Source organism: Berkeleyomyces rouxiae, assembly GCF_048999995.1.
Source record: "Berkeleyomyces rouxiae strain 22BRR77 chromosome Unknown BrBRR77_ptg000009l, whole genome shotgun sequence".
In the NCBI taxonomy this organism is placed as follows: domain Eukaryota; kingdom Fungi; phylum Ascomycota; class Sordariomycetes; order Microascales; family Ceratocystidaceae; genus Berkeleyomyces; species Berkeleyomyces rouxiae.
In genome coordinates this window covers 469,294-497,288 of record NW_027396499.1, presented here as the reverse complement: position 1 = coordinate 497,288, position 27,995 = coordinate 469,294, and the positions used below count along the sequence as shown (strand labels likewise).

The window sequence follows — 27,995 nt, the reverse complement described above, 5'->3', positions numbered from 1 at the left end:
TTCTCAACCCCTTCATATTTGAGTGCTTTCCTCACCTCGCTTTTCTTTTCTTTTCTTCTTCTTCTTCTTTTTCTCGAGCAGAACATCATATTCTCACTCCTCACAAATCAACCATCAAAATGGGTTTCACTGATCTCTCATCCGACGCTGGTGTGGCCAGTATGTGCCCCAAGAGCCCCAAGAACCGCGTCATTTGAATTTTTCTTTTCGTCCCTACTTTGCTCTGTTTGATTTTGTCAAATGCCCAGTTCTAACTTTAACCAGGCCTTGACAGCTGGACCAAGACCCGGTCCTACATCGATGGGTAAGTCATTTGATCTTCCGATTGTCAATCGCCCTTTACACGAGAATCAGTACGCTGCGGGCACTTCAGCAGCCTTATCCAAGGGCAAGCCATCCCCAGTGACTACTTCTTGCACCCAATTGCCCCCCTCCTGGTATAATGATGAGAAAAATTGGTCCGTGTTTCTGAGCAGACTCAAGACCTGCCAATGACGACGACACAATGCACTTTGTGCACCTCTGAACATACACCCTCATCCATGGTTTTGCTCTTATCTCCAAGCAAAATTTCTGCGGAGAATAACGTATTTGGCCAAGAACCCAATGAGCTAACATTCCTCGGATTTCAGCCAGGCCCCTTCTCAGGCCGATGTCGTTGTCTTCAAGGCTCTGAGCTCCGCTCCTGATGCCAAGTACGTCAACGCCACCCGCTGGTACAAGCACATCGCCTCGTACGAGTCCGAGTTCTCCACCCTGCCCGGTGACACCGCCAAGGAGGTCAGCGCCTACGGCCCCTCTGAGGAGGCCAAGGCTGCCCCCGCCGCTGAGGACGACGACGATGTCGATCTGTTCGGCTCCGACGACGAGGAGGAGGATGCCGAGGCCGTTCGCATCCGTGAGGAGCGTCTGGCTGCTTACCGCGAGAAGAAGGCTGCTAAGCCCAAGACCATCGCTAAGTCTGTTGTCACCATGGACATCAAGCCCTGGGGTATGTTTCTTTCCCACTTCCATGCTATTCTTCTCCCAAACAATGCTAACAAGTTGCAGATGATGAGACTGATATGGCTGCCCTTGAGTCCTCCGTCCGTGGTATCGAGAAGGACGGTCTGGTTTGGGGTGCCTCCAAGCTGGTCGCTGTTGGCTTCGGTATCAAGAAGCTCCAGATCAACCTGGTTGTTGAGGACGAGAAGGTCTCTCTGGATGAGCTCCAGGAGGAGATTGCTGAGTTCGAGGACTACGTCCAGTCCTCCGATATCGCTGCCATGCAGAAGCTGTAAGCGGCATATCGCAATGAAATGAAATAAAAAAAAATCATAAAGACCAAAAAAGAACGCATGGCTTTACGAGTTTTCACTGGATGGGACCTTAGTATGATGACGGGGTAGATGGACAGGACCGGCACAGGGTACACTTTTGACGACTTGAGAGAAGCCGGTGACGATCATGACTCAGCTATGAACAATGAGTAACATACCTGGCTTTCTGTGGACACTCTTTATCGTCTCTCAACTTTCAATGCATGTCAATAGGGGTAGAGCTTGGTCTGTAACTTGTATGTGTAAAGTGGCTCGATTCTTGGACGCTCGGTAGAAGAGAAGTGTTACATCTGTATTTGAAAAGAGGTTACACTCTGAAAAGGGCGAAAGTATACGTCTAGTCACCAGAGTTATCCATCGCTCTTCTACCGCTCATCAAGATGACAGGGCGCAGTATACTGATTGGCCTTGATGAAGATTACATGCTGCCAAGTTTGTGTAGTGTGAGCCTTCAAGCCTTCACAGATTTCGCGGGTGGCATTAACACTACACGATGATGGCTGTAGGTAATGAGTACATGCAGACGCCCACGCCAGATGCGAAAACGAAGCTCAGTCTTAACTTCCCGGTATTAAGCTTGGCTTCGTTTGAGCTCTAAGCAATTTGTCCTGCGTGGGGGAACACACGCACGAGGCAGACCGACCAAGGCAATCACTGTCACACATGACTACACCAATAGTGTATTAGCATCTTCCATACAGGCACACATGTGTAGACAAGTGCCTTCAAGATTGGCTGTATTTGTGCCACCGGGCATCTGATCGATGATAGGGCTCGGTACTTGGCTCAATTCCATGCGGATGTGAGGGGAACCGGTCTCGTGTTATCGAAGCTATGTTGCACAGACGTGTTCTTGTGCTACATGGCTTGGGTGGAGTTTCACGAAAACCAATAAGCAAAGACGGTGCATAGAGGCGGTGCCTAGTGCAGATGCTTGTGTAATAAAAATGTTGGAATATACGCATTAAACGCAGATTATGAATGGATAGTTAGGGAGAAGACTCTGTGTTCCTCATCCATGATATCAAGAAGATGAGTCGGTGAAAATAAAATGAGCATTAGGGTTTTGACCCTAGTTAAAATCCAAAAAAAAACCTGCTATGATTCCGAGTTAGGTGATTCACATTCATCAAATACCAGGCAAGATGGCCGAGCGGTCTAAGGCGCTGTGTTCAGGTTTCTCGCTTCTGAAGACCTTCGCAGTGGAGCAATCCGCGCGAGTTCGAATCTCGTTCTTGTCAACATTTCTTTTTGCCCTGTCAAATTGTGATTTATGGAAAGATGACTGACATCGTGAAGTTTTTTTTTGTGTGTTTTTGAGGACCCCTTGTCGGGCCAAAACCTCTCACTTTGAGCTTCTGTATGCATGGTTTTAGGTTTTGGTTTTTGCTTCTGTATGTATTTCCTGGTACTAGAAATAGTCCCCTGTCGTATGTCGAGAATCCCTCGCGAGTAGACAGGTTAATAAAGACTTTCAATTTCAATTTCTCACTTTGAGCGCACATTTTCTTTTTTTCCAGGGCAGGAAAAAAAAAAAAAAAAAAGGTGAAACTGACAGAAAAGCAGACAATCGGAGGTCCTGGCTTCCGGGGAGGTGGGAAAGGAATGGGTTGATGGCCCACATATTCATTCTAGCTCTTCCCCCTTAACGGATGTATGGAGCCATTTACCGCAAAGAAATATGCACTAAGAAAAAGAAAAAAGCAAGAAGGAAAAGCAAGAAAGCATTCGCGTCTCGTTTAATATTCTCGTTACCAGTCAAAAGAAGAAAAGTTGTTGGGAAGGAAGGCCCCCAAGATACAAGGCTTAAGAGAGTTGAACAAAAAATAAACAAGGTTACATCAAGGCTACCGGGGGTCTGGGGAAGGGGGGGCCCCATTAATTTTTTTTTCTCTCTTTCTAGGCCGTATTGGATGAAGGGTTGGATTTGTGCTTCGGAGATGTAGCTTATTTAGGAAATCGGGGTCTTGACAGGCGCAGGCGAAACGGGAGAGGGAGGCAGCACACTGGAACAAGGTGGGAGCAAGAGGTAGAAAAGAGACTTGGCCAGATGCTTTTTTTGTTGTAGTTGGGCAGTTGATGCCATGTAGTTACACAGAAAGGAGTGAAGTTGGGAGGGCTAGGGATAGGGTTATACCAGCCGGAGATGAATAACACGCCGTACTAGATTCTTCATGGTTTGTGGTGTTGCACTGGACACATGCATGGGCAAATGATACGACCATGACAGCCGCGCAGACCGCGCCGCTTCTGACCAATCCGGGAGCAAGTCTGACACTTTGACAATGACAAAGTGACTGTGCCTGCATGTACGCTACATGCGGTTATATGTGCATTGCGCTCCAAGCTGCAAAGGCGTGAGCCGTGCGTCTGATTAGGCACATGGCGGACGAATAGTCTGGAAGAAGAAGGAGGCCGAAGGAAAAGAGAAGTAACATCGCGTGCCATGGTGCTATGGGAGGTGGAGCCATGCGGAGATGGAGGTTATATATGTGTACAGATAGCTATATAAACAGGCAGGCTACAAGGAGGCTTCGATGGGTACGATTCCGGGGATGTGATGTCTTTGTTTGGTTATTGGCCGACTCGCATATGCGCATTAGGACACCTGCAAAGCATGAAAGGAGGTGTCACACCACTAAGCCATCCGGAGCAGAAGCCCGACAGCCTTCGAAGATCTCCAAGACGTCTGTCGTGTCACTTGAAGTTCCAGGCCCGGGAGTGGTGTTTAAAAGAGAAGAGGAAAAAAAGAAGTAGAGCCCAAATACATCACTGGTGCAAAGCCTCACTCGTTCTTGATACGGCCTTCAGGCTAGTCTTATTTTTTTTTTCGGCTCAACTTGTTTGAGTGACAGATGAGACAAACGAGAACAATGCTTGGCACCGGGCTGTGCAGTTCTTTTGTTTCTTGTCGTGTTCTTTTCTCGCGTTCTCTCTGTGTCATTGGGCCAGGAGACGACAGAATGTGACGAGGCGCCGTTTTAACTGGATGTTGAGCTTTGGTAGAAAGGGCGAGTAAGCTTAAAGTTCGGGGAGGGGGGGAAGGGGAGCTCGGACAGCCATCTATCAAATGTCATGCGAGGCCCAAGTCCGTATAATCGTCGTCGGGCGACGTTGGAATCCAGCGTCCCAAAAAAACAAAAAGGATTTCCAGGAACGTCCCCGAGTAAACGGACAAGAAAATCTACGGGAATTTGTCTGGCTACAGTTTTTGTTCATCGTAGATTTTTGTCTTTTTTGTTTTTTTTTTCCTCTTGCCTTTTGTTTCAATCTTCCTTGACTTTCTTCACCATTCCCCTTCCAGCCATATCTTTACTCGAATATTGGTGGCTTGACTGCACGTGTGCTGGGGGGAAGGGGGCCGACGCTGCGCTACATATTGCTCCGAACCTTGGCTTGGCGAACAGACGAATGTATGAATGTGTGGTATCGAAGAGGACAGGCGAGCATCAGGAACAGAAGCAGGAGCAGGAAAATGGGACTGGGTCAGCAAGTATTTGTAGTGAACATGATGCATACGTCGGCGAAGTGGTGGTAGGAGCGAGAGTGGATTAGCCTTCTGCAGCTGTGTTTTGGAAAAAAGCGTTTTTTTTTTCCAAGACAAACAACCCGAGTCCGAGTCTTTCTTTGGCCAAAGTCAAAGGCTCAACAGGGTGGTGCATTCGGAGCTTTATTGGGGACTGAGGAAAAATAAAAAAGAATAAGACGGTAGCAAGGGGGGCAAGCGACGGCAAATAGACGCAAAGAAGACGAAGAAAAGAAAGCATGTAATTTCGGATATCGGGCGGCTGTATTTCTTTTTTCTTTTATTCTTTCTTGTTTACTTTCTCTCACTAGCTAGCGAGAAGAAAAAAAACCCTCATGCATGCAAACCAGGAACCCTCGTAAGCTTTTCTTTACCTTGTCGTTCCATTGGTGTTATCACGAAGAAATTCAAAATGCATCCTAGCCTCGACTGAAACGGTCACTCCAAGCCATCCCAGAGCTTAACCTCACGCGTCCAAGTAGGGTCACGGCTAGTTAGAGAGAAGAGACGAGGGATAACTTCATCATCGGCCCCAAACATCGGTAGACGCAGTCGTCATGGTGTCTACAGGCAATCCATAACAGGCAACGTGTCAGGGCAGCCACAGGTACCGATTTTCCCTGTGATGACCCCTTGGTAGTTATGGAGCAAAAGAACGAGAAGAATGGCACACTAAACGAACAAAAGAAGAACTAAAAAGTACTCAGGCTGTTTTTGGAGGACAAGAGAGCCAGCGAGAAAAGTGGGCAACACAGGTAGAGAGGAAGAATACCGTTACAAGTGCAGACTCAAGTAATATCTTAGCACCTAAGGCTAGACCATAAACATATTGATGCGTCCTCAACCTGTTGGATGTCCAGACGTTGAGCAATGGCGTGTGGCGTTGGCGTGCTGTCACTTGACAGGCGAGAAGCTTGGCTTGTCTTCTGCCCGCGATACACATGACAAGGAGGAGGAGGAGCTGTGCACAGAGTATGAGTGTGCGCGTCAAGAAAAGAGTGGCAAAGACCTCTTTGCGGGAGATGGTCATGCAAATCACAACAAGTCCTGGCCTGACCTGGGGGGGCATACCTTTTTTCCCCCAGTGCGACTGCAAATCTTTTGCCTGACCGAGCAGTCCGTCCCGCATGTTGAGCACAAAAGAAGCAGTGAAAAAAAGAGAGGGAAAGAGGAGAGAAAAAAAAGGGTTCAAGGATGGCCCCTTCTCTCAGGCTGGGAAGACTTGGTGCTGATGCCAGTGACGATGATGTTTTCTCGTTGGAGCTAGTGGCAGGTTACGTATGATGGTCTTTGGCACACTGGAGATGGAGAAAAGAGGGTTGAGCCGAAAGGCCGGGCAGTCGTGGTTTTTGAGTGATTGGGACCAAGTATATTGATATACAAGTGAATATGTGCCTGTATGTACTTGTATTGTAGTCGACACACAAGGAAGATCATCATGTTTCTTGGTGTTGAAAGTCCGCCCCCAGAGACAGCACTCCCTTTCTCCAAAAGTCTGTGCTTTTCTTTACTATGCGTGGTCTTTGCTTTTCTGCTTGTCTCTGGCTGAGAGCATCGGGAGTTTTTTTTTTTCTTCCCTTCTTAAGAATTCATAACTACATGGGTCTCGAACAAGCTCTCTTGGGCTGGGGATAATTTCGCTACGGAATTCGTTCCCCCAAGTTCCAGAGAAAGTAAAACAAGCCAAGGCGCGATGTGGCTAGGAGAGACCTGACTAAGTGTCTAGGGCTTTGGTATATCGGCATGGCGGAAACTTGGTGTAAGTTGCTATCGGCAAGTGGTGGGTGTCCAAGAGGAATCTCGTCGTTGTCAGTTGAAGCCAAGAAAGCCATGTCTTGGTTCGCAGCAAATTTCTAAATCTCTGCTACCTCACTAGCCACCTATATTACGTCGCCTATTTAGGCCTGTAAAGACTTTTTCTCTGAGCAGGGCTTGGTATCAGTTATCCCACTATCTTGCAGTGGAAATGGACTGAGTGCTGGGTTGGTGTTCCGGCCTCTTATACCGGGTTTGTCGGCCCTGGGCTAGAGTGGGTAGAAGCCCGGGCCAGGCAATCTCGTCCAAGGGCGATTCTGAGTTGCGTATGAGACGGGGAACATGAGACATGGGACATGGTGGCCACGAAGCCGATGAAGGGGTCAGTAAGTAGCGACAAAGACAAAGGAGTGATGAGTGGCCTTTTGAGCGAGAGAGCCTGGGGGCCATGTGAGACAAGCGGGGTGCCCTGTATTGGCAGTTCTTTTTTTTTTTAAGGTGCAAACAGACGGACGAAATGCACATCTACAGTTATTGTTTGCGTGAAAGAGGGGTTAGGGAGAAGATCTATCAGATACACGATTGGAAAAAGGAAAAAAAAACACTGGGGAAAACAGGAATAAGTACCCAATATCAAAAGATATACAGCAAGAAAATATATTGAACGAGTAGTTAGTGCCACGGAAAAAGAAAAAAAAAGTGCCAACTCAGACGAGAGTGGGCTACAGAGAAGAGAAAAAAGGGAGAGATTAGGACTAAAGTCTGGTAACGAAAGAAAACTCTGACTGTGACGAGATTTGCCGTGAGGAGAGAACACGCGAGGGGGAGAGATGGTTAGGTCAGATCTATCAACCTGGCATGTTATACAGATGATCTCAGGGCTGTTATGTCCGGCGGTACAAGCAACTATAGCATGGGTAGTCAAAGTTGCACACACACTGGATAGAGATGGATCATGGCTTGTGGCTTGTTCTCTGCCAGCTCTTGTGTCGTCGTGTATAGGCGTAGGGCTAGGTGCATACCAGCTGAGATGCACCCGTTGTCTGCTTGTAGGCGCAGTGTATGGTATGCATATGGATCACTAGCTATGCTTATCGAAGCTCCGAGTATACTACGAGGGTGTATGCATGTATCTAGACGTGCTAAATATAGCTCTCCGTGTATAACACCAACAAAAGGCTGGGCAGAGCTTCTTCTTCTTCCTTTTCAACTCCCCTCAAATGGCTGGGCGTGACAAGTCCACCTCACCTCATCTGTCCAAGCCAACAAAGCACAGACGCTGCAAACGAGCGAAAACAATTCAGCCCTCTGTTCATGCTAATGACAAACAACAGCCAAAGCGAGCGAGCGCCCAGACGCCGCCTGTTCTAAGAAGAGCCTAGTGCACGGCCTAAACAACGGAACAACCAGCCTGTCGCTCCAGCGCCTTCTTTAGCTTCGACGTATGCACATACAGGGCGTCTATTAGCCCGACTAACATAGTGCGAAACAGGGACCACAATGTGTGCAAGTCGACTAGTTATTGTGCGCGAGACACTTGCAATACCTGTATTCTTTGTGCTGAGAGTCTTGTCTCGACTGGACCCCAAGGACTGCGACCAGGGGGGCGCCGTTTAGCGCGGCTGGGTAATTGGTGGTTAGCTGTGGGATATTATGAGGTCTGTCTAGACTAACTTGGAGTGCAGGACAAGAGAAGAAAAACATAAAACGGGCGAAATGTGCACGTAGCTCGCCAGCTCAGACGCCAGGCCAGCTAGCAGAGGGAGCCGGGCAGAGAGGTCGATCTGTACAGACACCCCGCGTTTGACATGAGGGCCAAGCCACCGCGCTGTGGGAGGGGAGGGCCACGCTTAGCATCTATGCGCCTGTATGGACATGTACAAGTCGCAGTACGACTTGATGTGCATTGAAGCCCTCAGAGCCCTCCGAGTGCAAAGAAGGCACCAGATTCCAATATATGTAACGCGGGGTTAGCTGTGAGGCGTACAAATTGCCAGCCAGGCCAATCACGCCTGCGAAGCGCTATCAAAGAGGGGCAGCGAGAGCCCAGCGCAAGACGCAGGAAGGCGAAGAGGTCAAGCGGACCGAGCAAGGAACACACGCCTCACGGACTCGACGATAAAAGCAGTAAAATCGCGACGGGGAAACAAAGACAAAAAGGGGAGCAGAAAAAAAGAAACTTCCTACAGCGGATAAGGTCGAGTCCAGTCAAACGACAGGGGTCAGGGGCGGAAGGCGCAAGGTACAAGGTACAAGGGCCAGGATATACCAGGGGAGACTCGAGAAGAGGAAAAAGAAGACTCGAGAGAACGACCAACCAGCTAACCAGGCTCAATTCATTGTGTTTACTTTTTGCTACTGGCCTGCTGCTTAGTATGACTACTGCTATATATCTTCACAGTCCCGCCGCGCGCCCTGCGGAGTGGTGCCCACTGGTGCCGGCCTAGCTTTCTCTCTCTTTTTTCTTTCTTTTTTGCCTCTATGCTCCCCCCCCCATCGCCGGGCTGCCCTGTTCTTCTTCTCTCCTTGCCATCTGGTTTTCTGCTCTTGCGACCTTCTTTCTTGGTTCTGTTTCATCTCTTTAGTCTTATGTTTCGGTCTGATATCTTGCCTGTGTAGATCGACGACATCGACGACCGCCCGGTGGCCTATACTTTGCTTATATACGTGCCCTGCGCTCCCAACCGGGAAAAACGCCACCTCCTACGCCGCTTTAAAGCCCAAGCTCTCGTCCGGCACTCTGGATCAGCAAACATCCCGTCTACTCAGCCACATATACACCCGGTCCTATTCTTTCTGTCTTTTTTTTGCCAACCGCAGACTCGCCAGCCAGCTTGCCTCGTGGCCTCTGACTTATACCACGCCAGAGCCACTCAACTCATGCATTAGGACGCCAATATATATAGTTATATGGCACTACGCTCCTTGGAAGAGAACGCAGCGAGACTCGTTTTCTAGGACGATTCCGTCCGGCACCGCTCTTTCTGGTTGATATTCGCATTCCCTGCCTTCGCGCAGCACCATGTCTTCCGACCTCGACCTATTACGAGCCGGCTGCCCAACGCCCTTCTTCAACCAAGCCTCATTCTCCGATGACGATGGCTGTAAGTGAACAAAGCTCCGCATCAGACTTGTGCGCTTGTCCTCCCGCCATAGACCTTCTGTTCTAACTGTTCTAGTCGTCTCTGGTAGACTTTGCATCCCCCCAAGCACAGAGAACAACATAACATGTTGTTTGCCGTGTCCTCAGGTGGACTGGGTGTATCCCGACAGCTTCCACACCATGGCCTCGGTAGCAGACTGGATCAGTGTGGTCGGCGTGATGTGCTGTGTGTTTCTTCTAGTGTCATGGGCTGTCTTGCCGGTGGAAAAGACCCATCGCCACTACCTAAGCATCTGTTTAACGATAGCAGTAGCTATCATGAGTGTAAGTCGCCCACTTCTCCAAGCGCTCGGGCATTTTTAACACTGGCTCTTGTCTCATACAGCTCGGCTTCGTCGTCCCCCTCGCCGCGGACCCTGAACAGTGCATTAATGAAATCACGCCCCACGACATGTCCACTAGCTCCGTGTGTGCTGTATCAGGAACCATGATAATGCTCGGCGGGTTTGCTGGTGCCACCTGGGTCTTTTTGCGTGCGCTATCCCTGCACCTGCAGATTTGCTGGCAGGTCGTTGTTGGCCGGAGCTTCATGTGGACCGCTCAGGCCATCGGCTGGTTGATCCCGACGATCATCATCGCCGTGGCGCTCAAGTACAGCGGCGTGTCGTTCCGCTTCGGCCAGACGTGCCATGTCAACCACGACAACAGCATGGCCGACTTCTGGATCCCCATGCTGGTGTTCTCGGGCTTCACGCTGGTACTCCAGGGCGCCACCTTCATCTACTGCATTAAGGTGTATCTCGCCTCGCTCAACGACAGCAGCAGCACCACCGAAAACTCGTCCAACCTACCCACCCACTCTCTCGGCGGCAGCGCCACCATCTCGCCTCGCCAGGCGTACCGGCGTGTAAAACGCGTCATCCAGCTGCAATGGCGCGGCATCACGATTGTGCTGATTATCCTGATGGACGTCATCTTCTTCTCCGTCATCTTTGTCTACCAGGACCGCACCACCGAAGACGTCCGCAACAATCCGCAAAGAGCCCGCGACTGGATCATGTGTTTGTTTGAGAACAACGGCGACAAGGCTTCATGTACCGATAAGGCCAGAGATTTAGCCGTGGCACTGCCTACACTCGTCGCTGTGCTGATCTTGCTCGCCATCAACGGCATCTGGCTGCTGCTCTTTCTTGGCAACTGGGGCATGTTTACCGGCTGGGCTGACCTGGCCAACGAGGTGCTGGGACGCAAAACCGAGCCTGTCGAGTTTGTCAGCAAGGATGCGACGCTGCACAGCAAGTCGTACGAGCTGCTTTCGCGCGAAACCACGTCGCTCAACACCCAGAGCATCATCGGCCCGGGCAACCCCGTGCGCCCCGCGCCGACCATGGCGCACCCCATCAACTTCTCGCGCGGGCCGTACGCCGGCCTCGACACCAAGAGCCCCATCAGCCCGCAGTCGGACACCACGGCGTCCGACTTCACCACGCGCAGCCCGACCATTCCCGGCACCGTAGGCTTTGCCGACTACCCGTCCATTGACCAAACCAACTTTGGCCATGGCCACGCGCCTGGCCACAATGCGCCGCTGCCTGTTGCCGTGACGACCTCGGCTACTAACTCACCAGTCGAAGACGGCCGCCGCACGCCCGACTACTTTGGCTCAACCGCGCGGTACTACGCGCCGAACCACTCGTTCAGCAGCCCGAATATGCCCCAGCCAGGGCCTGTTTCTCTGTCGCCGCCGCCGGCAATGAGGAGTACGGCGGTCCGGCCCGGCCAGAATGACAGCGACGAGACCATCAACCCGCTGGCAATGAACCGGATATGAAGTCCTGTTCGCCATTCGTATATAACTGGCTCGGCACCTGTCCCTTCTCCTTTGTACCTATACTTGCTTTGTTTGTGTCTTTGTTTTTTTTCTCATGATGATAATTGCTCGGTGTTGGGACGCGGCGTTTCTCCTTGGGCTCTTTGTTTCTTTTTAATCCCTCCCGCTAAAGAAAAGCTGGTTGTATTTTAGCTGGTCTTGTGCTGCAGAGTAGCAAGAACTGGCATACGGTTTAATAACTACAGGTTACATTTCAATATGAAACTATTCATGAATGTCTGGAAACTACGTGTTATACTGTAGTACTAAGTAGTTGTCTTTTAGTAAAGTGATATTCTATACCTTCCGTCGTTGTGTTACCAGGTCCATCACGCATAAACAACACCTTGGGCCAACTCTGAGGAAGCATCTGGCTGTTTTGGGTTGCTTGGGAATATCAGAGGTTACGTCATGGTACTTCCAAATATTTGTTGTTAACTACCCAAAAGCCACCAGTATTGCCTGTCTTGCTTATGATACTCAGTCAAGTCCACCCAATATATTAGTCTTCGGGTCCTCTAGTTTTCATAATAGCCATACACGCCATGGCCTTTCGGTACATCAGTGACTGGTTGTTTGGTGAACCCCGGCCGCAAGACCGAACTCCCGGTGCTGAATCGCCCGCAACCCTGTGTCCAGCCATAGCGCCGGCTCCCAGTAGCCACGCCGTCACCCCCCACATGCATCCATTTATTGAGCCACCACCTCATTTCAACTGCACTCAACCCCCTAACGCACATCCCGAGCTCACCTCAGGCTTGCCCCAGTGCCCTGGCGGGTTAGCTGCCCCGGCCGGTCGGACGTTTACCGAACAGTCTCCGCTTCTTAGCTGCAGCCCTGACCCATGTCGGGGTATCGCTGAACGGGGCCACGATGACGGGTCGAGAACAGCTGCCAAGGAACATGTTTTTCACTTTCCAAGTATTCGCCAAACACTCGCTGATATTGGCGGCAAGATCTGGGTGCGGTCAAGAGTGATCACCCAGCCCATTACACGCCATCCAATCATTTCATTCTTATTTTTCGTTGCCATATTGTCCACTACGCTCGTCTTGCGCGTTGTTTTCCCGCCGGAGCCCAACATCCCAGCGCCGTGGATGCCTGAATACATTGGTCGTCGCAACTTCACTCTGCCTTTGTATCGCCCCGAGTCGCTCGCTACGGCCTATTCTTTGCCTCTACGCACATCTGGTCGCCATATACTCGACCAAAAGGGCCGGCGTTTTAGGCTTGCCGCCGTCAACTGGGACGGCGCCAGCGATGAGCTGTTTGTGCCCGGCGGCCTAGATACGCGCCAACGTTCAGAAATTGCGACGCTGATTCGCGACCTCGGCTTCAACACCGTACGGCTGCCCTACAGTGATGAGCTCGTGATCGCCAACCCTGTCGTGCCCGCGCGCCACGTCGCCGCCAATCCAGATCTCATCGGCCTACGTGCCCTGGACATTCTACACGCAACCGTTCAGGCCCTCACCCGCGCCGGCATCGCCGTCATTATAAACAACCGCATCACCCAAGCGCGCTGGTGCTGCGACGCCGATCCATGCGATGCCGGCTGGGCCAACAGTCACCTGGGCCCTGCGTGTCCAGTGCGTCAGACCACGGACGATTGGATCACTCACTGGACGGCAGTCATGCGCCCGCTAGCTGGCGAGCCGCTAGTCGTGGGCGCCGATCTGCGCAACGAGGTGCGCGGGCTGTGGGCCACCATGCCATGGTCGTCGTGGGCGGCGGCAGCCGAAGAGGCGGCCGAGAGCCTGTTGGCGATCAACCCGGACTGGCTGGTGGTCGTTGAGGGCACGTCGTCGGCAAACGATCTGACGGGCGTTGCCGCGCGCCCGCTGGCACTGTCGGTGTCCAACAGGCTAGTTTACAGCACACACGTGTATAGCTGGTCGGGCTGGGGCTCGTTGCAAGGGCGCTACTCGCAGCGCAAGTTCAAAGACTTTGCGCATGACATGCAGGCGAGTTGGGGTTATCTTTTGACGCAGGACTTGGCGCCAGTGTGGGTCGGCGAGATAGGTGCGCCGCTAGGACCGGATAAAGGCGATGCGAATTACTGGCGGAATTTGATGCAGTATCTACGCGAGACGGATGCTGATTTCGGGTACTGGGCTTTGAATCCGAGAAAACCGCATGGAAACGCCTACGAGTCTTATGGACTGCTGGAGGATGACTGGCAGACAGTGGTCAAGGATTATCGGTTGCGGGACATGCTGCAATTGATGAACGTGACAATCGGTGACTGGGAGTAGGCCGTGGCAGACCTTGTTCATTTGGGAATCTACAGTTACAGTGCCCATGCTGTTTATTCCACTAGTGCTATACTGCATACAATATTTGTCTTGTAGACAGTCTACCTCACGCGTTTGTTTTCTGCTTGAACATGTTGGGTACTTTGGGTGGAAGAACTAGCAGAGAGCGGTCGTTTCGTTTGTAAAAGTCGACGAGGACCATGGCCGTTTTCTCTGGCACGTCCTCCTGGATAAAATGGCCAGCATCAGGGAACACCTGCAGTGCATATTTCCCTATCACATCAGAGTTAGAATGTCAAGTCTTTAGACCAACCCCGCCCCTCTCGCTCCGATACTCACCTTGCATCTGGCCAATCGTCAGCTCCGTATCCAACCGGTCCGTACCTGCCAGCAGCAGCAGTTTCCCGCCCTTGGCCGCCAAAAACTTGGCACTCAAGCCCCTGTACCAGCCCTCCCAGAATGGCTGCGTCGCCTGCAAATCCGTGCGCCAGCGCCATGGCCGCGCGGTATCCTCGGTCTCGTCTCTGCGCAGCAGGCCGGGTACGCTGGACCGCGCGGCCACCGAGTTGCGCAGCGTGCGGCTGCGCATGTGCCAGTCAATCGCCTGCGCGACCGTCGCGAAGCCGGCCGGCCGCGTGCTCAGAAACGCCGTCATGCTGTGCAGCGCGTCCAACGCCGAGCCTTCGACGACGTCCAGCACGGCAGTGGCGAGGAGCGCGTCGGCGCCCAGCGGCTGCTGCAGCGGCGTGCCGGGCTCGAGACCGTCGGCCTGGGCGCCCGTGGCAACGTGCGTCACGACGGCACCGCCGAGCGAGTGGCCCACGAGGACGATGGGCGGCAGGCTGGGCCACTGCATCGTGGCTTTGGTTGCGTGGATGGCATCGAGGAGGTCCTGGGCAAGGCGGGGGAGAGAGAGGTCTGGCAAGCTGGTGGACGGGACTTTGTCGCCGGTGGAGCCGTGGCCGCGTGCGTCGGGGCAGAGAGTTCCGGCGTGCGGCAGAAGCTTGCGGATTTCAGCGGAGAGCACGGCGAACGAGAGCCCCGACGATCCAGCGCCGTGGTGCATGACAAAGAGCGGGCCCTTGTTGCTGGGCGGATTAAGATACACGTGCATGTTGATGGTGGAAAGATCAAGCGTTAGCTCGTGCTCGAAGTAGGTGGTCCATGGGATTGGGTCTAGAGAGCGACCACGCGGCGGACTTGCACAAACTGTTAGCATGTGGCAACTCTGGTATTTCCATGCCTCATGGTGTGTGAGTTCCATGAGGCTGTCTTGGCGAACAGCCAACTCACCCGGTGGTACGGGCAAATAACCCTCGGCCAGGAGACGGAATCACGGTTCCCGTCGATGAGGCCGACGAGGCTGACGACGAGTCGTCGTCGCCCCCTCGTTCTGTTTCTGTCATGTCTCCATCAGCCAACTCAGGCACGTCGTCCTCGACTTCTTCAAAGGACGGCAGATTCGGTTCCAGGCCAGCCTGCTGGGCCAGCTTGGCCTTTGCCCAATGCTTTTGCAGCTCGCTCATGGTCTCAGGCTCGGGGCAAGACAGACAGTACAGTGAAAGGCGTGAAGGGAATGCACTGTGTAGATCTTTTTCGGCGGCAGGAATTCAGTTGGTCGCGATGAGACGTGCTGACGCGTGAAGCTCCTGAGTGCTATGAGGTCCAGAGTGGGGTGAGGGGCCGTGCGGGGGCTAGTGTTTGCACGTGGTAGAAACAAACAGCAAGGCGGGGCAACAGCGGGCGACTGGTGTACCAGCACAGTAGCGTTTCAGAGCGCGCACTCTAGCAATAGTCACGATAAAGGCAGAATCGGGAAACATCGTCAAGTCGTCATTGATGAATAAGAAAATAAAACTAAATTACAGGTGCGCGAAGAGCAGTCACAAAGGGAAATAAAAGAATAAAGAAAAAGAGGAAGAAGAAAAGGAAAAGAAGAAAAAGAAAACCTGGTATCTACCCCGATTACGACACCTTGACCCAAACGCAACAAAAGAAAATAGAACAAAAGAAATCACTTTGCCGAAACCATCACGCTACAGGCGGCCCAAACCACCGCTGTTTTTGCCGGCTTGGCCGACAGGACGCGGCCATTTTATATCTCAAGGCCGTTAGGCCGAATCATGCCCTGCCGCGCCACCGGCCGTCGAGATCGTCATCCCGCGAGAAGCCGTTGCCGCCTATAGGCGCGGCATGGATCATGAGCCCGTCCCGGTCGCCGTTGAGTGGCGTCATGGGACTGATGGGCCGCTGGTTATCGGCTGGCGCCTGGAGGTAGCCCTCGCGGCCAGTGTACGAGTTGCTCTTGGAGAGAGAGGTCTTTTCATCCGACATTTTGATGGACGACATGGCAAAGGTTGTCGACTGGCTGTTGGTCTTGGTGTCGGAGTACTGGTTCATGTACATCTCCTGGGGGCCTAGAGGCGTGAGGGTATCGCGGACCATGAGTTTTTCTGCCATTTCTATTAGTACGGGTTCCATGGAATCACGAGAAGAAGAATTGCTTACCGGCGTCTTTTCTACGCTTGCGGTGGGGGTTCACCTTGACACACTGGTTGATGCCGTTCCACAAAATCAGAATGGCCAGGATGCCCGTCAGAACCGACTGCACAATGACGAGGGCCAGGCCAGTCACAGTCTGGGTCGTCTGCGAGATGCCAAACTCCTGCACAAACACGAGAATGCAGGCGACGGAGAGCACACGCACGACTTGGATGATGATGTTGATCACGTTGCCCGACCGGCGCTCGTACGGGCGACTCCACAGCAGCAGCACCAGCATCACCGCCTCGACAATCAGCTGCATGGCCGTCTGCGACCGGCCCTTGCCGTCCATGCCGGCCAGCGTGAGGCCCTTGACAAATGCGTAGACGATGGTGGGCACAAAAACCCACCAGTAGGCCTTGCGGTATGACTCGTAGAAGATGCTGTACTTGACCCAGAGGTCCTTCTTGTCGTAGAGATCGTCAACATCACCGTCGTTTTTCTTCAGGTCGCGCGCTACACGCCAAATCTTCCAAGTGAAGTAGCCAAGCAGTGCAGTGAACAGGGCCAGTGTCACGCCGGCAAGCGCCTTGGCCGCCCACGAGTCACCGCGGGTGAACTGAAAGACGCAATACAGGACCCAGACTCCGTAGAGGAGCAGGACCAGTGACGTCACTGCACGGGCAATCGAGCCCCAATAGTGCTGGCGGAAGCCAGAAAGCGACTTGGGAAAGTTGCCGTACAAGGCCCAGACTTCCAGAATGACCTTGACCAGGAGAATACCGACGACTATGGACAAGATGACAATGGCCATGACCAACAAAATGGTCATGAAGGTGTTGGACTGGGGCACACTGAACTTTTCCACAAACGCGCGGATGCCGCTGACGGCTTCGTCAAACGCGCCGGACTCTTCACTATCGCGAGCGGCAATGGTGCGCGAGACCAACTCAATAGACCGGCGCGTGCTGCTGCTGGCCTCCTGGCGGCTGCCGTCGGCGAAGACGAGCGTCGTGTTCCGCAGTGCCTCAACGCCGTCGGCAGTCAAATTTCCGCCCGTGCGTTCGCGGAAGTTGTCGATGGCGATCTGCACCTTGTCCCAGCCGACCAGGCCGGTGGTGAAGGCAAAGTTCTGCGTGAAGCTGCGGTAGACGGGCGGGTAGTTGACAGACAGCATGCCGTTCATGGCTATTCCCTGCATCCAGCCGACGACCTGCACAAAGGACGGCGACGGCGAGGCGGTGCCGACGGCTGTGCCGCCAGCAGCAACGCTAGCACTGATGGCCGAGATGCCGGACACAATGAGCGCAGCGCCGGCAATGCCTGTGGCAGCCCATGAAACAGCGGCTACGTTGATGGTTTTGCCGTTGGTCACCTGGGACTGGATGCAGGCGGCCACGGCGTTGGAGTCGGACGTCAGCTCGAGGCGAGCTACGGCGGCAATGTCGGGTATCTGGAAGGCAATGTCCGGAATCAAATCGATGAAGCTCTGGGGCACATTCTGCGAGCCCTTGGCTGTGAAAACGCCCTCGGGCACGGGGCACAGCTCCTTGACATAGCTGCCCTCCTCGCACGGGTTAAAGCTGTTGGAATAAACGTCTTTGCCGTAGACGGTGACGGACAGCTTGGCGGTGACGTTCTGCTGCTTGCTGCTCGTGGCGCTGACGTCGTACACGAGCGTGCCCTGGTCCCTGTTGAAGCTGATATCGACGTTGTTGACAGTGACGGCGGCGTCGGCGCTGCTGCAGGTGGAAAAGCCAACGGTGTGAAGTTCGCTAATGGCGTGGACGGGTCTGAAAAGGGCTGCCGCGGCGGCAGTAAGGACGGTTCTGGCAAGGCGCATATTGCGGATGCAGTGTGTACAAGTGGTGTTTATGCGTTTATCGTCGTCGATGCTTGGTGTATCGGAGGGAGACGGATGCTGGTGATATGGGCGTGAAACAAGGAGGAATGTAAAAGATCAAAGAAAAGAAAAGAAGAAAAACGGCCAGCCGATAAGATCCTGCTCATAAAGAAGAAAAAAGGAAGCAAAAACACAAATCTTGAATCACCCAGGCGCAACTTGATGTTCGGCGGACGTCGTCAAATTGGCATAACACAAAGCGACATCTCGAGGTTGTTGCACAGGACGAAAGTGACGATAATGAAGCGGCGAGCGGTGCTTCTGTGAACTCGGGACGCTGGAAAGGAGCAAAGGCGATGCTGGCAGAGAAGAGGCAGCAATAAAGAAGTGAAACAAGAAAGAAGAGGAGGAAACACAAACAAGAGACAAGTGTTATGAAGAGGAGCCAACAGCGGCGGGATGCAGAACAACGCACAAGAAGGCCGAGGATCAACCAAGGAAAGAAGAGAAGAGACAAAAGGCCGTGGTTCAGTGAGAGCAGAGGAAGAAGACGAGCAGAAGGAGGAAAAGAAAAAAAAAGAGTTTTAAAACAGAATCCAACAGGAAACTTGGCCGCGCCGTCACAAGGGAGCGCCAGAACGAGAGCGCGGCCAAGACCCACGGCGACGGGGGTTTGGGCGGAGGGGAGGGCTTACATCCCATGTTCTGCCATACATTGATTCTTCTCACAGCTGCTCTTCTCTTATCGCCTGGCCGCCCTTGTTGTCTCACAGTAGCTAAAAAAAGAACTTCACATGCCCCCTTGGTCTCCTAGTGCCGCCGCTCTGCAAGAATGAAGGCTTCTTGATATCGGCATTCTGCGTCTGCTTTCTGGCTTTTCGTCGCCTGAACAGCTCACCGCAACATCCGCCATCTCTTGCTCGTGGCCTCTGTGTCTCTGGCGCCTTTTTTGCACCCCGTGCTGCCCCCCTCTCTGCTGGTGAAAAGCCCCCATGGAATCTGAGACGAGGTGTATCACCATGGCCCCCCCTCCTCGCCTCCCGATCCTTTTGCCTCCCCCTGTTCCTTTGTGATTCCTCCAAGGCGTTCTCCGCTGAACGCTTTGGAACCAGGCCAGTCGTTCGCCGGCTGTCAGACGGGCCCTTGTCAGCAGCAGCAACAACCGCTACCAAAGTGTAAGAGAAAAAAAAAACTTCATCCATCACCACAAACGACAACGACGACAACAACAACAACGGCTCGTACCATTATAATGCTTCCCGAGAGGCATCCCATTCTTTCCTGGCGAGCCGTGGAATTGCCTGCTGCAGAAAATAGAACACGAAAGAAAAAAAAAGACCTTTCTCTAAAGGGAGACCTGGATGGAATGGACCGACAATCCAGATGCCCTGGCCCACCACATCACACACTTCTTTGTCGCCATGGCCTCACGCGCGGCGGGGAAAGCGATGGAAGACACAGGCTATGAATAGAAGAAGCCCGCATTTCAGTGGTAGCACATATACATACACACATGCATTTGCGTGTATGCTCCCAGCACACATCCGGCTGCTTCACCAGCTCCCAATCACATACTGCCGCCCGGCCCGACAAGAGACACACAACACTCCACGCCAGCTCTGCGAGTGTCCAGGCCCCCACTGCCGAGCCCTGGGCCCACTGCCACTCTGTCACCCTGGCTTCTGTGTCTTTTTTTTCTCAGTCTAGCGAGAGACACAATACCGAACTTCCAAGCGAGCGGAAGCACCTGCAAAAGCAAAAGCCGAGAGACTCCGCTTCCGCTGCCACTCGCTGTGCTCAATATGCTTGCACAAAGGAAGCAAGGGGGCCGTTCTGTCAGAGCAACCAGCAAATATATTGTCAAGCTGGTGCCAGCAACAAGATTCCGAGGGTGCGTTGAAGGCCGGCACTAGCGAGTATTAGTCGGTGCCATTCGTTCTTGTGTTAACCCTATTTCCGAACAGCCGTCCAACCCTAGCCATGCGCTGGTCTCTGAAACCCAGCCAAGCCCACCCATCAGCAACCGCGAAACACGGCCTGGTTTCGTGACAGCCAAACAACTTAATACCTTAATACTCTCAGTGCGAGAGTAGCGCATGAAATGATTGGCCCACGAAATACGGGCTCGAGTATCACAAAGGATATGCGTCAAGAGTGAATGGGGATGAGTCTGCTGGCTGGCTGTCCAATAGGAGACCCAAGCCGGAGAACGCAAGCATGTGGGAACAAGGAGTCGGACGCTAAGAAACGTATGTACGTGAACGACTTGTCAATACGGCCCTGGCTACATTCTTACATAACTACAGCCGCCATAGAGCAAAGGCTTTTCGAGTAGCTTCAAAAGAGCAGTCCAATTAGGACCCAAACCGACTTGCAGGTTTGTCACTGTAACCCTAACCGATACCATGACCAGACTAGACCCTGGCGCCCAATTTGGTGTCTTGCTCCATCCATGTTTCAACTACTTGTCATGATGGGTCGTTCAAAGGCTGAGAGATTGACGAACAGCACCGGACGAACATGAGAACAGCGCCAACTTCTACGCCCCCAAGCACAGCATAAAGAAGCTCCTGCAGCCATGCAGGGCGCTCAAAGCGAGGCGCTACCCGCTCAGGGCCAGGGCAGCTAGCACACCAAGCCCAAGGCTAGAGTGGTGTAGCGCCCGTGGGAGCGGGGGAGGGGGACTGCCTGTAGCCTGTATGCAGTGTTGACACTTGCTCGCCTAGACTCTAGTGTATCTGTGCATCCGTGTGCCCTGAACTCAGCTCAGCTGGGCCATCATCCATCTAACGCCGGTGCTGATGGTCCAGGCACGGTCGCGACGAGGCGACCGAGTGTGATATGTGATGGCTCACATTGCTTCTGTCTGCGTGCGCTCTTGCTGCCACGCGACAGCCTAAGTGACATTGTGAACACCCACATATATACACTCGATTACACTCATACATAGAGAGGAATACTAGAGTTGCAGCATTTCCAAGAGCGTAGTATTATTGCTTACCAAATCACGACGGCTATCGCGGCCCCACTTGCTCACACTGTGTACAAGCACAGGCACAAGTACAAGTACATACATGCATACAAGCAGCGATAGGCGGGCGGACGGGCGTGGCCTCGGTCTTTGGCCCGCGATGCTGTAGTAGGAGTGGGAATGGGCGAGGGGCTTCCATCGTCTTCCTCCGTTATTTCCACTTCCCTTGATAGACTGCATTGATGTGCAATCACGGAAAATCGCATCGAAGAAAAGGGAAGCCCAGAGGCAGCAAAGGACAAAAAAGGGCCGCTGAAGGCTGGACCGGCAAAATCAGGACGAAGAGCAGCCCAGTCACGTCCAAGTTACTCTGGCTGGTTCTGACACGGCGAACCTGATTTGAATGTCTGTCTTACCATGAGAAATAAACTGTGCGGCTTCTGTAAAAAGCCAGACACCGGTACGCAAGTCCGCCCACACGCAAGCGTGTACAGTCCAAGACACGCAAGTCGTGTTAAAAGATGTTGCTGTCACTGTACAAGTATGGATCTAGAGATGTAGTCATAGTAGCCGCCTCAATCTGCCGTTTCACCGTCAGTTAACTCACTAGTGATTGCATCTTCTCGAGGTTGTCATCTGGCCTGCCACTTGTATACATTTGTACTGGATACATACATACATACATAATTACAAGCAAGGCCTTGGGAAGGAAGCCCTTGGTTCTCCGTTTGTTCCTGCCCTAGAACCAGAACTTGCCGTTTATGTAAATGTGCATTCTGTTGGGTGTTCCTGCCCCCGCTGGCCCCTTCCTAGAGATCGCCGTTCTTCCTTTTGCTGGTTGTTGCCTTGCGCTCCATGTGTATGTACATATGTATGTAACTACGTATACATGCGCTTAATGCCTTCCTTATCTACGCCTTGGCACCAAGTAGTTGCAATTCCCAGCAGCAGCAGTGGCGGAAACAGGCACAAGTATGTATCACTACCTGCACAGGTAGCGTAGCATCCACGAGTTGCGGTGGCAGCAACTCGCCCAATACATCGTAACTACTTACTCTAACTAGCTGCTCTTCCCTTTTTTGCTCTTTCTGAACACATCCAAACCCACACGGCCATCCCCAGCAACTTCTTATTCTTCAGCCCCTGGCAGCTAAGTCTTATGGATATCCTTCTCTTTCCTTCCTGTTTCCCTCGCTCTTTCCCTTTTGCTGCTTGCTCTTTCCTTTTCTTCTTCCTCTCTCCTTCCCTTCCACTCTCGCCTTCCCTTTTCTCCCCCCACCTCCACCTCCACCTCCACCTCCTGCCTGCCTATCTGGATACTTGTATTGTCGTCAAACGTAGTTGCCAAGACCCTATTTCCTGTCATTCTCCCCCATAGCACACGGTGCCTAAAACAGTGCCCGGCACTGTACCAACGCAGCCTGTGCTTTACCGATTTCGTATAACTCAGCTTCTTCTCTTTCTTCCTCATCACTTGCCCTTCTCCTGAATCTATCTTTTCCTGGACTTATTTTTTTCATTTATTCTTTTTTTTTGTGTTTTTTCTCTGCATCGGCACGCCTTCTGAATCTTCGACTCACTCGCTTTATTTTACTTCTTCATCACTTCATGTCCCCGTGAGACTTTGTGCAATTTATCCTCCTTTTTTCTTTTTTTCTTCAAGCCCCTCAATCACGACCAGCTCAGCGCTCGAGCCGACTTGCGCCGCTGCTGATCTCCTCTGATTTTTAAGCTTCAAGTAATCCCCATAGCTGACCTTGGCTCGCCTCACTCGCTACTTACACCTTTCGACCCACTATGCCTGGCATTCCTCAGGCCAAAACGCTGCCATTGCCGTACCCGATAAACGCCGCCACCATGAACAGTCTTCACATGAACGACCAGCAATATAACCCCTCGGCTATGCGCTACGGAACAGATCGCCAGGATGGTTCCGACTTGACTCTCCAGGCCTTCGATTCCGAATCGTGGGATGCCACCGACTATGGCGTAACTACTGCCTCTGCCCACGGCGCCATCATGACCAGCGTCATGCCCTCCGATCGCACCATCCCCATCACTCTTCCTATTCTTTCCAACATGGTCGATCCCATGGCCTTTGCGCAGCAGTCTCCGGACCAAGTCTCACCAAACACCCATTACCAAACTGCTGGGACTATTGTCTTACCCGATCCATACTCGTTACAACCACAGTCCCACTCGCAACCACAACTTCAACAAACACACCAGCAACAACCTGCCCACCAGGATTCATTGCCGCAGACTCAGCCTCTATACAATATCCCTCTGCCAACGATCCCCCCGCCACAGCAGGATCTCCCGCTCGCGGTAGAAACACAGCTTCCCTTGCCCTCGTACTCTAATCAACAACAACCGACGCCGACTTCTGACCTTCCTGAGGGCCCTCGCATGTGGTCGAGCATCTCAGAGATCAGTGACGTTCCTGCTGCCTTGTCTGCATCGATGGAAATGAACAGTGCGACAAAGACTTGGTTGGACGTTTCTGATATTAACACCACTTCCAAGGTGTGGCCAAATGATGCGGGTATGATGCAACAGACGCAGCAGCAGCCCACTCACATGCCTGTCTGGGTTCCTATTCACCCTGCTACGGGAACAATCTCACCCTTTGTGAGAATTTCAGAGGTTCTTGATGACGAGGTTCCTGTCACTGGTAACACTGGCGGTAGTGGTTTGTCCCACAGCCCCCTTTCGGCACCATCGTCTTCCATCCAGGGGTCGCCTCACCAGTACCAGTCACATTCGCAACACCAGTTTCCGTCGCAGTCACCTCCACTGTGGTCGCAGGCCCGTCTTCCTGCCGTGTCACTCTCTTCATATTCCAAGGCACCTCCTGTGCCCGGCCTGAAAGACCAACCATTATCTCAACAGTACGATGAACGACCTTCATCCGGAGTATCTAGCAACCACCAGTCCGCTCTGTCGCCTGTCTCTGGCGGAGGTACAAAATCATGGGCGACCCCTGCTGATTGGGTTCATTACCGGGACCACATCACACAACTTTATATCGAAGAGGATAAACCGCTCAAGGAAGTCATGGACATCATGGCAAGAGACTACAACTTTTGTGCCACGTAAGTTGAACAACTGCTCGTGCGGAGAGTACCTTTTCTTGTGTCGGGTTACTTGCTAACTTTTTATCTAGTGAGAAAATGTACAAGATAAAAATCAAAAAGTGGAATCTCAAGAAGAACTTGCGCGAAAACGAAGTCCAGGCCATTATTCAACAAGTCACCCGACGTGATGCAGAAGGAAAGCCCTCCGCTGTCATGATTCACGGTAAACAGTTCGAGCTCACGCAAATATTCCGTCACGCCAAGAAAAAGGGCATTCTCAAGTCTCAGCGTCGATCACGCAAAAGAAGAGCACAAGAAAAGGAACCGGTTGCTGAACAGGATGTTCCACAATATGTACGCATTTACACGCCCACTCCTGTGCGCGAATCGCCACAATTCACGCTACGGGCGCCCGATTCGCTACATGTGCCCGAACAAATCCTATGCAATCTCGGTGTTTGGATGAACGGCAAAGTACAGTCTGGTGCGTGGAACTATTGGATGAAGTCTTACACTCCATTCAATGAGACCACTGAAACCAAGGGCGATCCCACTGGCGCTTCAGTCACACTGATAAGTGACTTTTACAACCACTTTCTACAAGGTCTTCAGACACTGCGTACAAGCCGAGACACAACTAAGGCCACGCGGTCGTTCAACATTGCATTTGCTACCCTCAAAAATGTCATGGTTATGGACGATCCTCGGTTAATGGCCATGCTTCTGTTGACTGGTCTGCGCACTGAAAAAGAGGGCCACGGTCGTGATCTAGGCGAGATGCTGTGGCGCTATGTCCGCGAGTTGTCTCCTTATTGCGTGGGTGCTCATAGCCCACTGAATCGTGTTTGGGGTACCATCGCAACGGCCTTTATCTACAACGATGTTGGACAAAGCATGGTGCTCATGCGGTTCCTCTCAGACCAGATCAAGTCATGGGCAAACAATTGCACCGCCATGTACGTCGACTTTTTCATGTTCCAGAGTGAGATTGAGCGACTATCATTTGGCTCATCACCAGCCACCCGCGCCACACTACGCCAGATGCTTCAGGATTCACGGGCATCTCCATTCCAGGATTACAACAACATCATTCTGCAGAAGAACGTATGCCATCAAATTGCGCGGTCATTGATCAAGGACAACCACCCAGAGGAGGCGCGGACGGTTCTTCTTCAAACGCCGGCCGCCCCTCTTAACAACAGCCGATCAGCACGTGTAGTGTACCTGGACCTCTTGGCGAATATTGAACTAGAGTGTGGCATGGTCGATATTGCGGCCGAGACTATGGAAAAGGCTGTGGCATTGTCGACAACACTGTGGGGTGAGCTGAGCAGTTCCACCATGTACATGGTAGACACATTGATCAAAATCTACTCGCAGATGGGTGCACTGGACCGAGCAGACGCATTGCAGGTCGACTTTTCACGCAGGGAGCGCTTCTTGGAAAGCTACCACGGCGAGCAGATGCCGCAGCACATACCACCAGTGCTGATTGGTTGTTGATTATGTTGACCCCTGGTGTGTCCTTTTTCTGCTGTCCCTTTGGTGCGCGGTGTTTTGCTCCTGTCTTTCTTTTCGTGTGGGCCGTGTCTTGTTGCTTGTTCCTTGGTGTTTTCTTGGCTAGGCGTTTGCTGTATTCTGGTACTGGCCTGGCGGTGATGTTATTGCGCGCGCATATATCCAGTTGATATGTTACCATGCGTTGTTTCTATACGCAGCAGTAGAAGCTTGGTAGTACTAGTTATCTTGCCATCTACGATAATGTCATTGTGGTTATAATAATGCAGATATTCGTTGTATAGCAGCCATGACATGATGCCATATATTCAAGACTTGAGGTACAGAGTGATAATAAGACATGTCACACGATACGGTAGACATGATAGTAACAAAGAGCAAAGCTGAGGAAAGCATATAAAAGCCCAAACCTGTGACTTGTTTTTTTATAGAGGGTGAGCGAGGTGGGGTGGTATAAGTTGAACGGAAAAACGACAAGGAAGAAAATGCAAGACAAGCAGAGTGAATGAAAAAAAAGAAAAAAAAGAAAAAAAAGCAAGGAGTCGGGCGGGCGGGACGGCAAGACTTAGTGTAGACAGTTAAGGAAGAGCCTGGACAAGCAAACAAGTCTTGGACTTACCGAGCAGGTGAAGGATGGAAGAAGAAGAAAAGAAGATAAAAGAAAAAGACCAAGGGGGAGAAGGGATATAATAGCCATTCTGAGCGTGAATATATATGGCTTGAACTGACGGGTCCGCCGTGTCTCTCTGGAGACCATTGTTTCAGGGGAGGAAGCGAGAAAGGAAGAACAAGAAGACAAAAGAAAGAAGAGATGGTGCGAGACTGTGTCTGTAGAGGATGGAATAGGTGTAGGCCGCCGGTGAAGGGGGGACGATGTGGTAAACAACGAGGCATTTCAGCCCGAGTTGTGGGTGAGCGACTGCTACAATCCTGCAGTAGTCTTCCGTCTCAAGCCAACCTCCAGACTCCTAGAGCCAGCCACCCGGGTCTGATTGCCCATTCCAGTGCTCTGTGCCGGAGCGGCGCATACTCGGTGGGGGAATGGCCTAGGACACAGTTGGCAGATTCTCCATCTTGCCTCCAGCCTTGAACCACTCGGGATCGATGATTTCTTTGCGGGCAGCGTACAGGAAGCGGTAGGCAGTCTTGACGGTTCCGTCGCTGACGCCGGCGACCTCTGCGACGGCGCGCGACGTTCGCGGCTCGCCCATGAAGTGGGCGGCCATGTAGATGCACGAGGCGGCAATGGACAGCGGCGAACGGCCGGCCAAGTCGGATACGCTACTGGTGCGGGCGGCGAGGGTGCGCGAGATGTTTTCAATCTTCATGCTGTTGCGGAAGGCCAGCGGCGTGCAGTAGCGCGCACACAGGGACTCGGCGGCCGTCGACGTGTTGCCGTTGTCAAAGGTCGGCTTCTGGAAGCTGTTGCCCGGCTCGTCCTGGACCTTGGCGAGAAAGGCCTCGAGCTGCTTGTACGTGCGGCCGATTTCCTTCTTGGACACGTTGGTCAGGTTGAAGACCTCGCGAAAGGTCCGCGGCACGCTGGCCTGCCGGCAGGCAATAAAGATGCAGCCGGCAATCACCACCTCCTGCGGCTTGCCCTTCATGAACTTGCGGTCGTCGGCCAGCTTGTAGATGTGCTTGGCGGCGTCGGAGACGTTTTTGCCCGTGTTGATGGCGTCGCACAGGTTGCCGATTTCCTTGTACGCGGCCAGCAGGTTCTTGGTGGCCTTGTCCTGGGCCGTGGTGTTGTTCTGCATGCGAGCCAGCTGGCGGTGGCCGCGCGTCTCGCCCATGGCGATGCTTGTTTCGAGCTGCGAGCCGTTGAGCAGCGGGTTGGCGGCGTCTCCGACACGCGACGGGTCATCGCTGCCCTGGTCGTCGTTGGCAAAGGTTCGCCACTCGGAACGCGTGTCGACAATCTTCTCGCCGACGACGAGGCCGCACGTGGCGCACACCATGTCGCCCGACGAGAACTCTTCCACCAGGTTCGGCGGGTTCTCCTGGCACTCGGGGCACATGACCTGGTTGGACAGGTCTTGCTGGTAGCCGGTCGCCATGGCGGTGGCGGTGGCGGAGAGAAGCGGAGGCGGGTAAAGGTGGCGGAGCTGCGAGAAGGCTTTTGTACGAGCCGTCAACCACGGGCGCAGAAATACAAGACCCTGGACTTTTGACAATGTCGGTCTGCTAGGATTGTGGAGAGTAGGAAGGCTCTCTTGACGTCACCGGGGCCAATGGATAGAGCCCGGGCTTGGAGCACGGCACGGCGCGGCG

At 52.8% G+C, this 27,995-nt stretch overlaps 7 protein-coding genes across 7 annotated transcripts; 4 read left to right on the top strand and 3 right to left on the bottom strand.

The window, feature by feature from the left end:
• Positions 1–119: 119 nt before the first annotated feature.
• On the top strand, positions 120–1,280 carry BROUX77_006723 (uncharacterized protein; the record flags this gene model as incomplete). The annotated part of the gene is made up of 4 exons (XM_073751739.1): positions 120–159; positions 265–304; positions 633–991; positions 1,051–1,280. The coding sequence occupies 4 exons, from the start codon at positions 120–122 to the stop codon at positions 1,278–1,280; spliced, it is 669 nt and encodes a 222-aa protein (XP_073602870.1).
• Positions 1,281–9,622: 8,342 nt separating this feature from the next.
• Positions 9,623–11,534, top strand: BROUX77_006722 (uncharacterized protein; the record flags this gene model as incomplete). The annotated part of the gene is made up of 3 exons (XM_073751738.1): positions 9,623–9,704; positions 9,780–10,027; positions 10,089–11,534. The coding sequence occupies 3 exons, from the start codon at positions 9,623–9,625 to the stop codon at positions 11,532–11,534; spliced, it is 1,776 nt and encodes a 591-aa protein (XP_073602869.1).
• A 584-nt stretch (positions 11,535–12,118) lies between these two features.
• BROUX77_006721 (uncharacterized protein) lies at positions 12,119–13,828 on the top strand (the record flags this gene model as incomplete). Its single annotated transcript, XM_073751737.1, has 1 exon — positions 12,119–13,828. One exon carries the CDS (start codon positions 12,119–12,121, stop codon positions 13,826–13,828), a length of 1,710 nt encoding a protein of 569 aa, XP_073602868.1.
• Positions 13,829–13,934: 106 nt separating this feature from the next.
• On the bottom strand, positions 13,935–15,354 carry BROUX77_006720 (uncharacterized protein; the record flags this gene model as incomplete). The annotated part of the gene is made up of 3 exons (XM_073751736.1): positions 13,935–14,101; positions 14,168–15,027; positions 15,122–15,354. 3 exons carry the CDS (start codon positions 15,352–15,354, stop codon positions 13,935–13,937), a joined length of 1,260 nt encoding a protein of 419 aa, XP_073602867.1.
• Positions 15,355–15,949: 595 nt separating this feature from the next.
• BROUX77_006719 (uncharacterized protein) lies at positions 15,950–18,155 on the bottom strand (the record flags this gene model as incomplete). The annotated part of the gene is made up of 2 exons (XM_073751735.1): positions 15,950–16,281; positions 16,337–18,155. The coding sequence occupies 2 exons, from the start codon at positions 18,153–18,155 to the stop codon at positions 15,950–15,952; spliced, it is 2,151 nt and encodes a 716-aa protein (XP_073602866.1).
• Positions 18,156–22,923: 4,768 nt separating this feature from the next.
• BROUX77_006718 (uncharacterized protein) lies at positions 22,924–25,706 on the top strand (the record flags this gene model as incomplete). Its single annotated transcript, XM_073751734.1, has 2 exons — positions 22,924–24,221; positions 24,293–25,706. The coding sequence occupies 2 exons, from the start codon at positions 22,924–22,926 to the stop codon at positions 25,704–25,706; spliced, it is 2,712 nt and encodes a 903-aa protein (XP_073602865.1).
• Positions 25,707–26,767: 1,061 nt separating this feature from the next.
• Positions 26,768–27,781, bottom strand: BROUX77_006717 (uncharacterized protein; the record flags this gene model as incomplete). Its single annotated transcript, XM_073751733.1, has 1 exon — positions 26,768–27,781. One exon carries the CDS (start codon positions 27,779–27,781, stop codon positions 26,768–26,770), a length of 1,014 nt encoding a protein of 337 aa, XP_073602864.1.
• Positions 27,782–27,995: the final 214 nt, after the last annotated feature.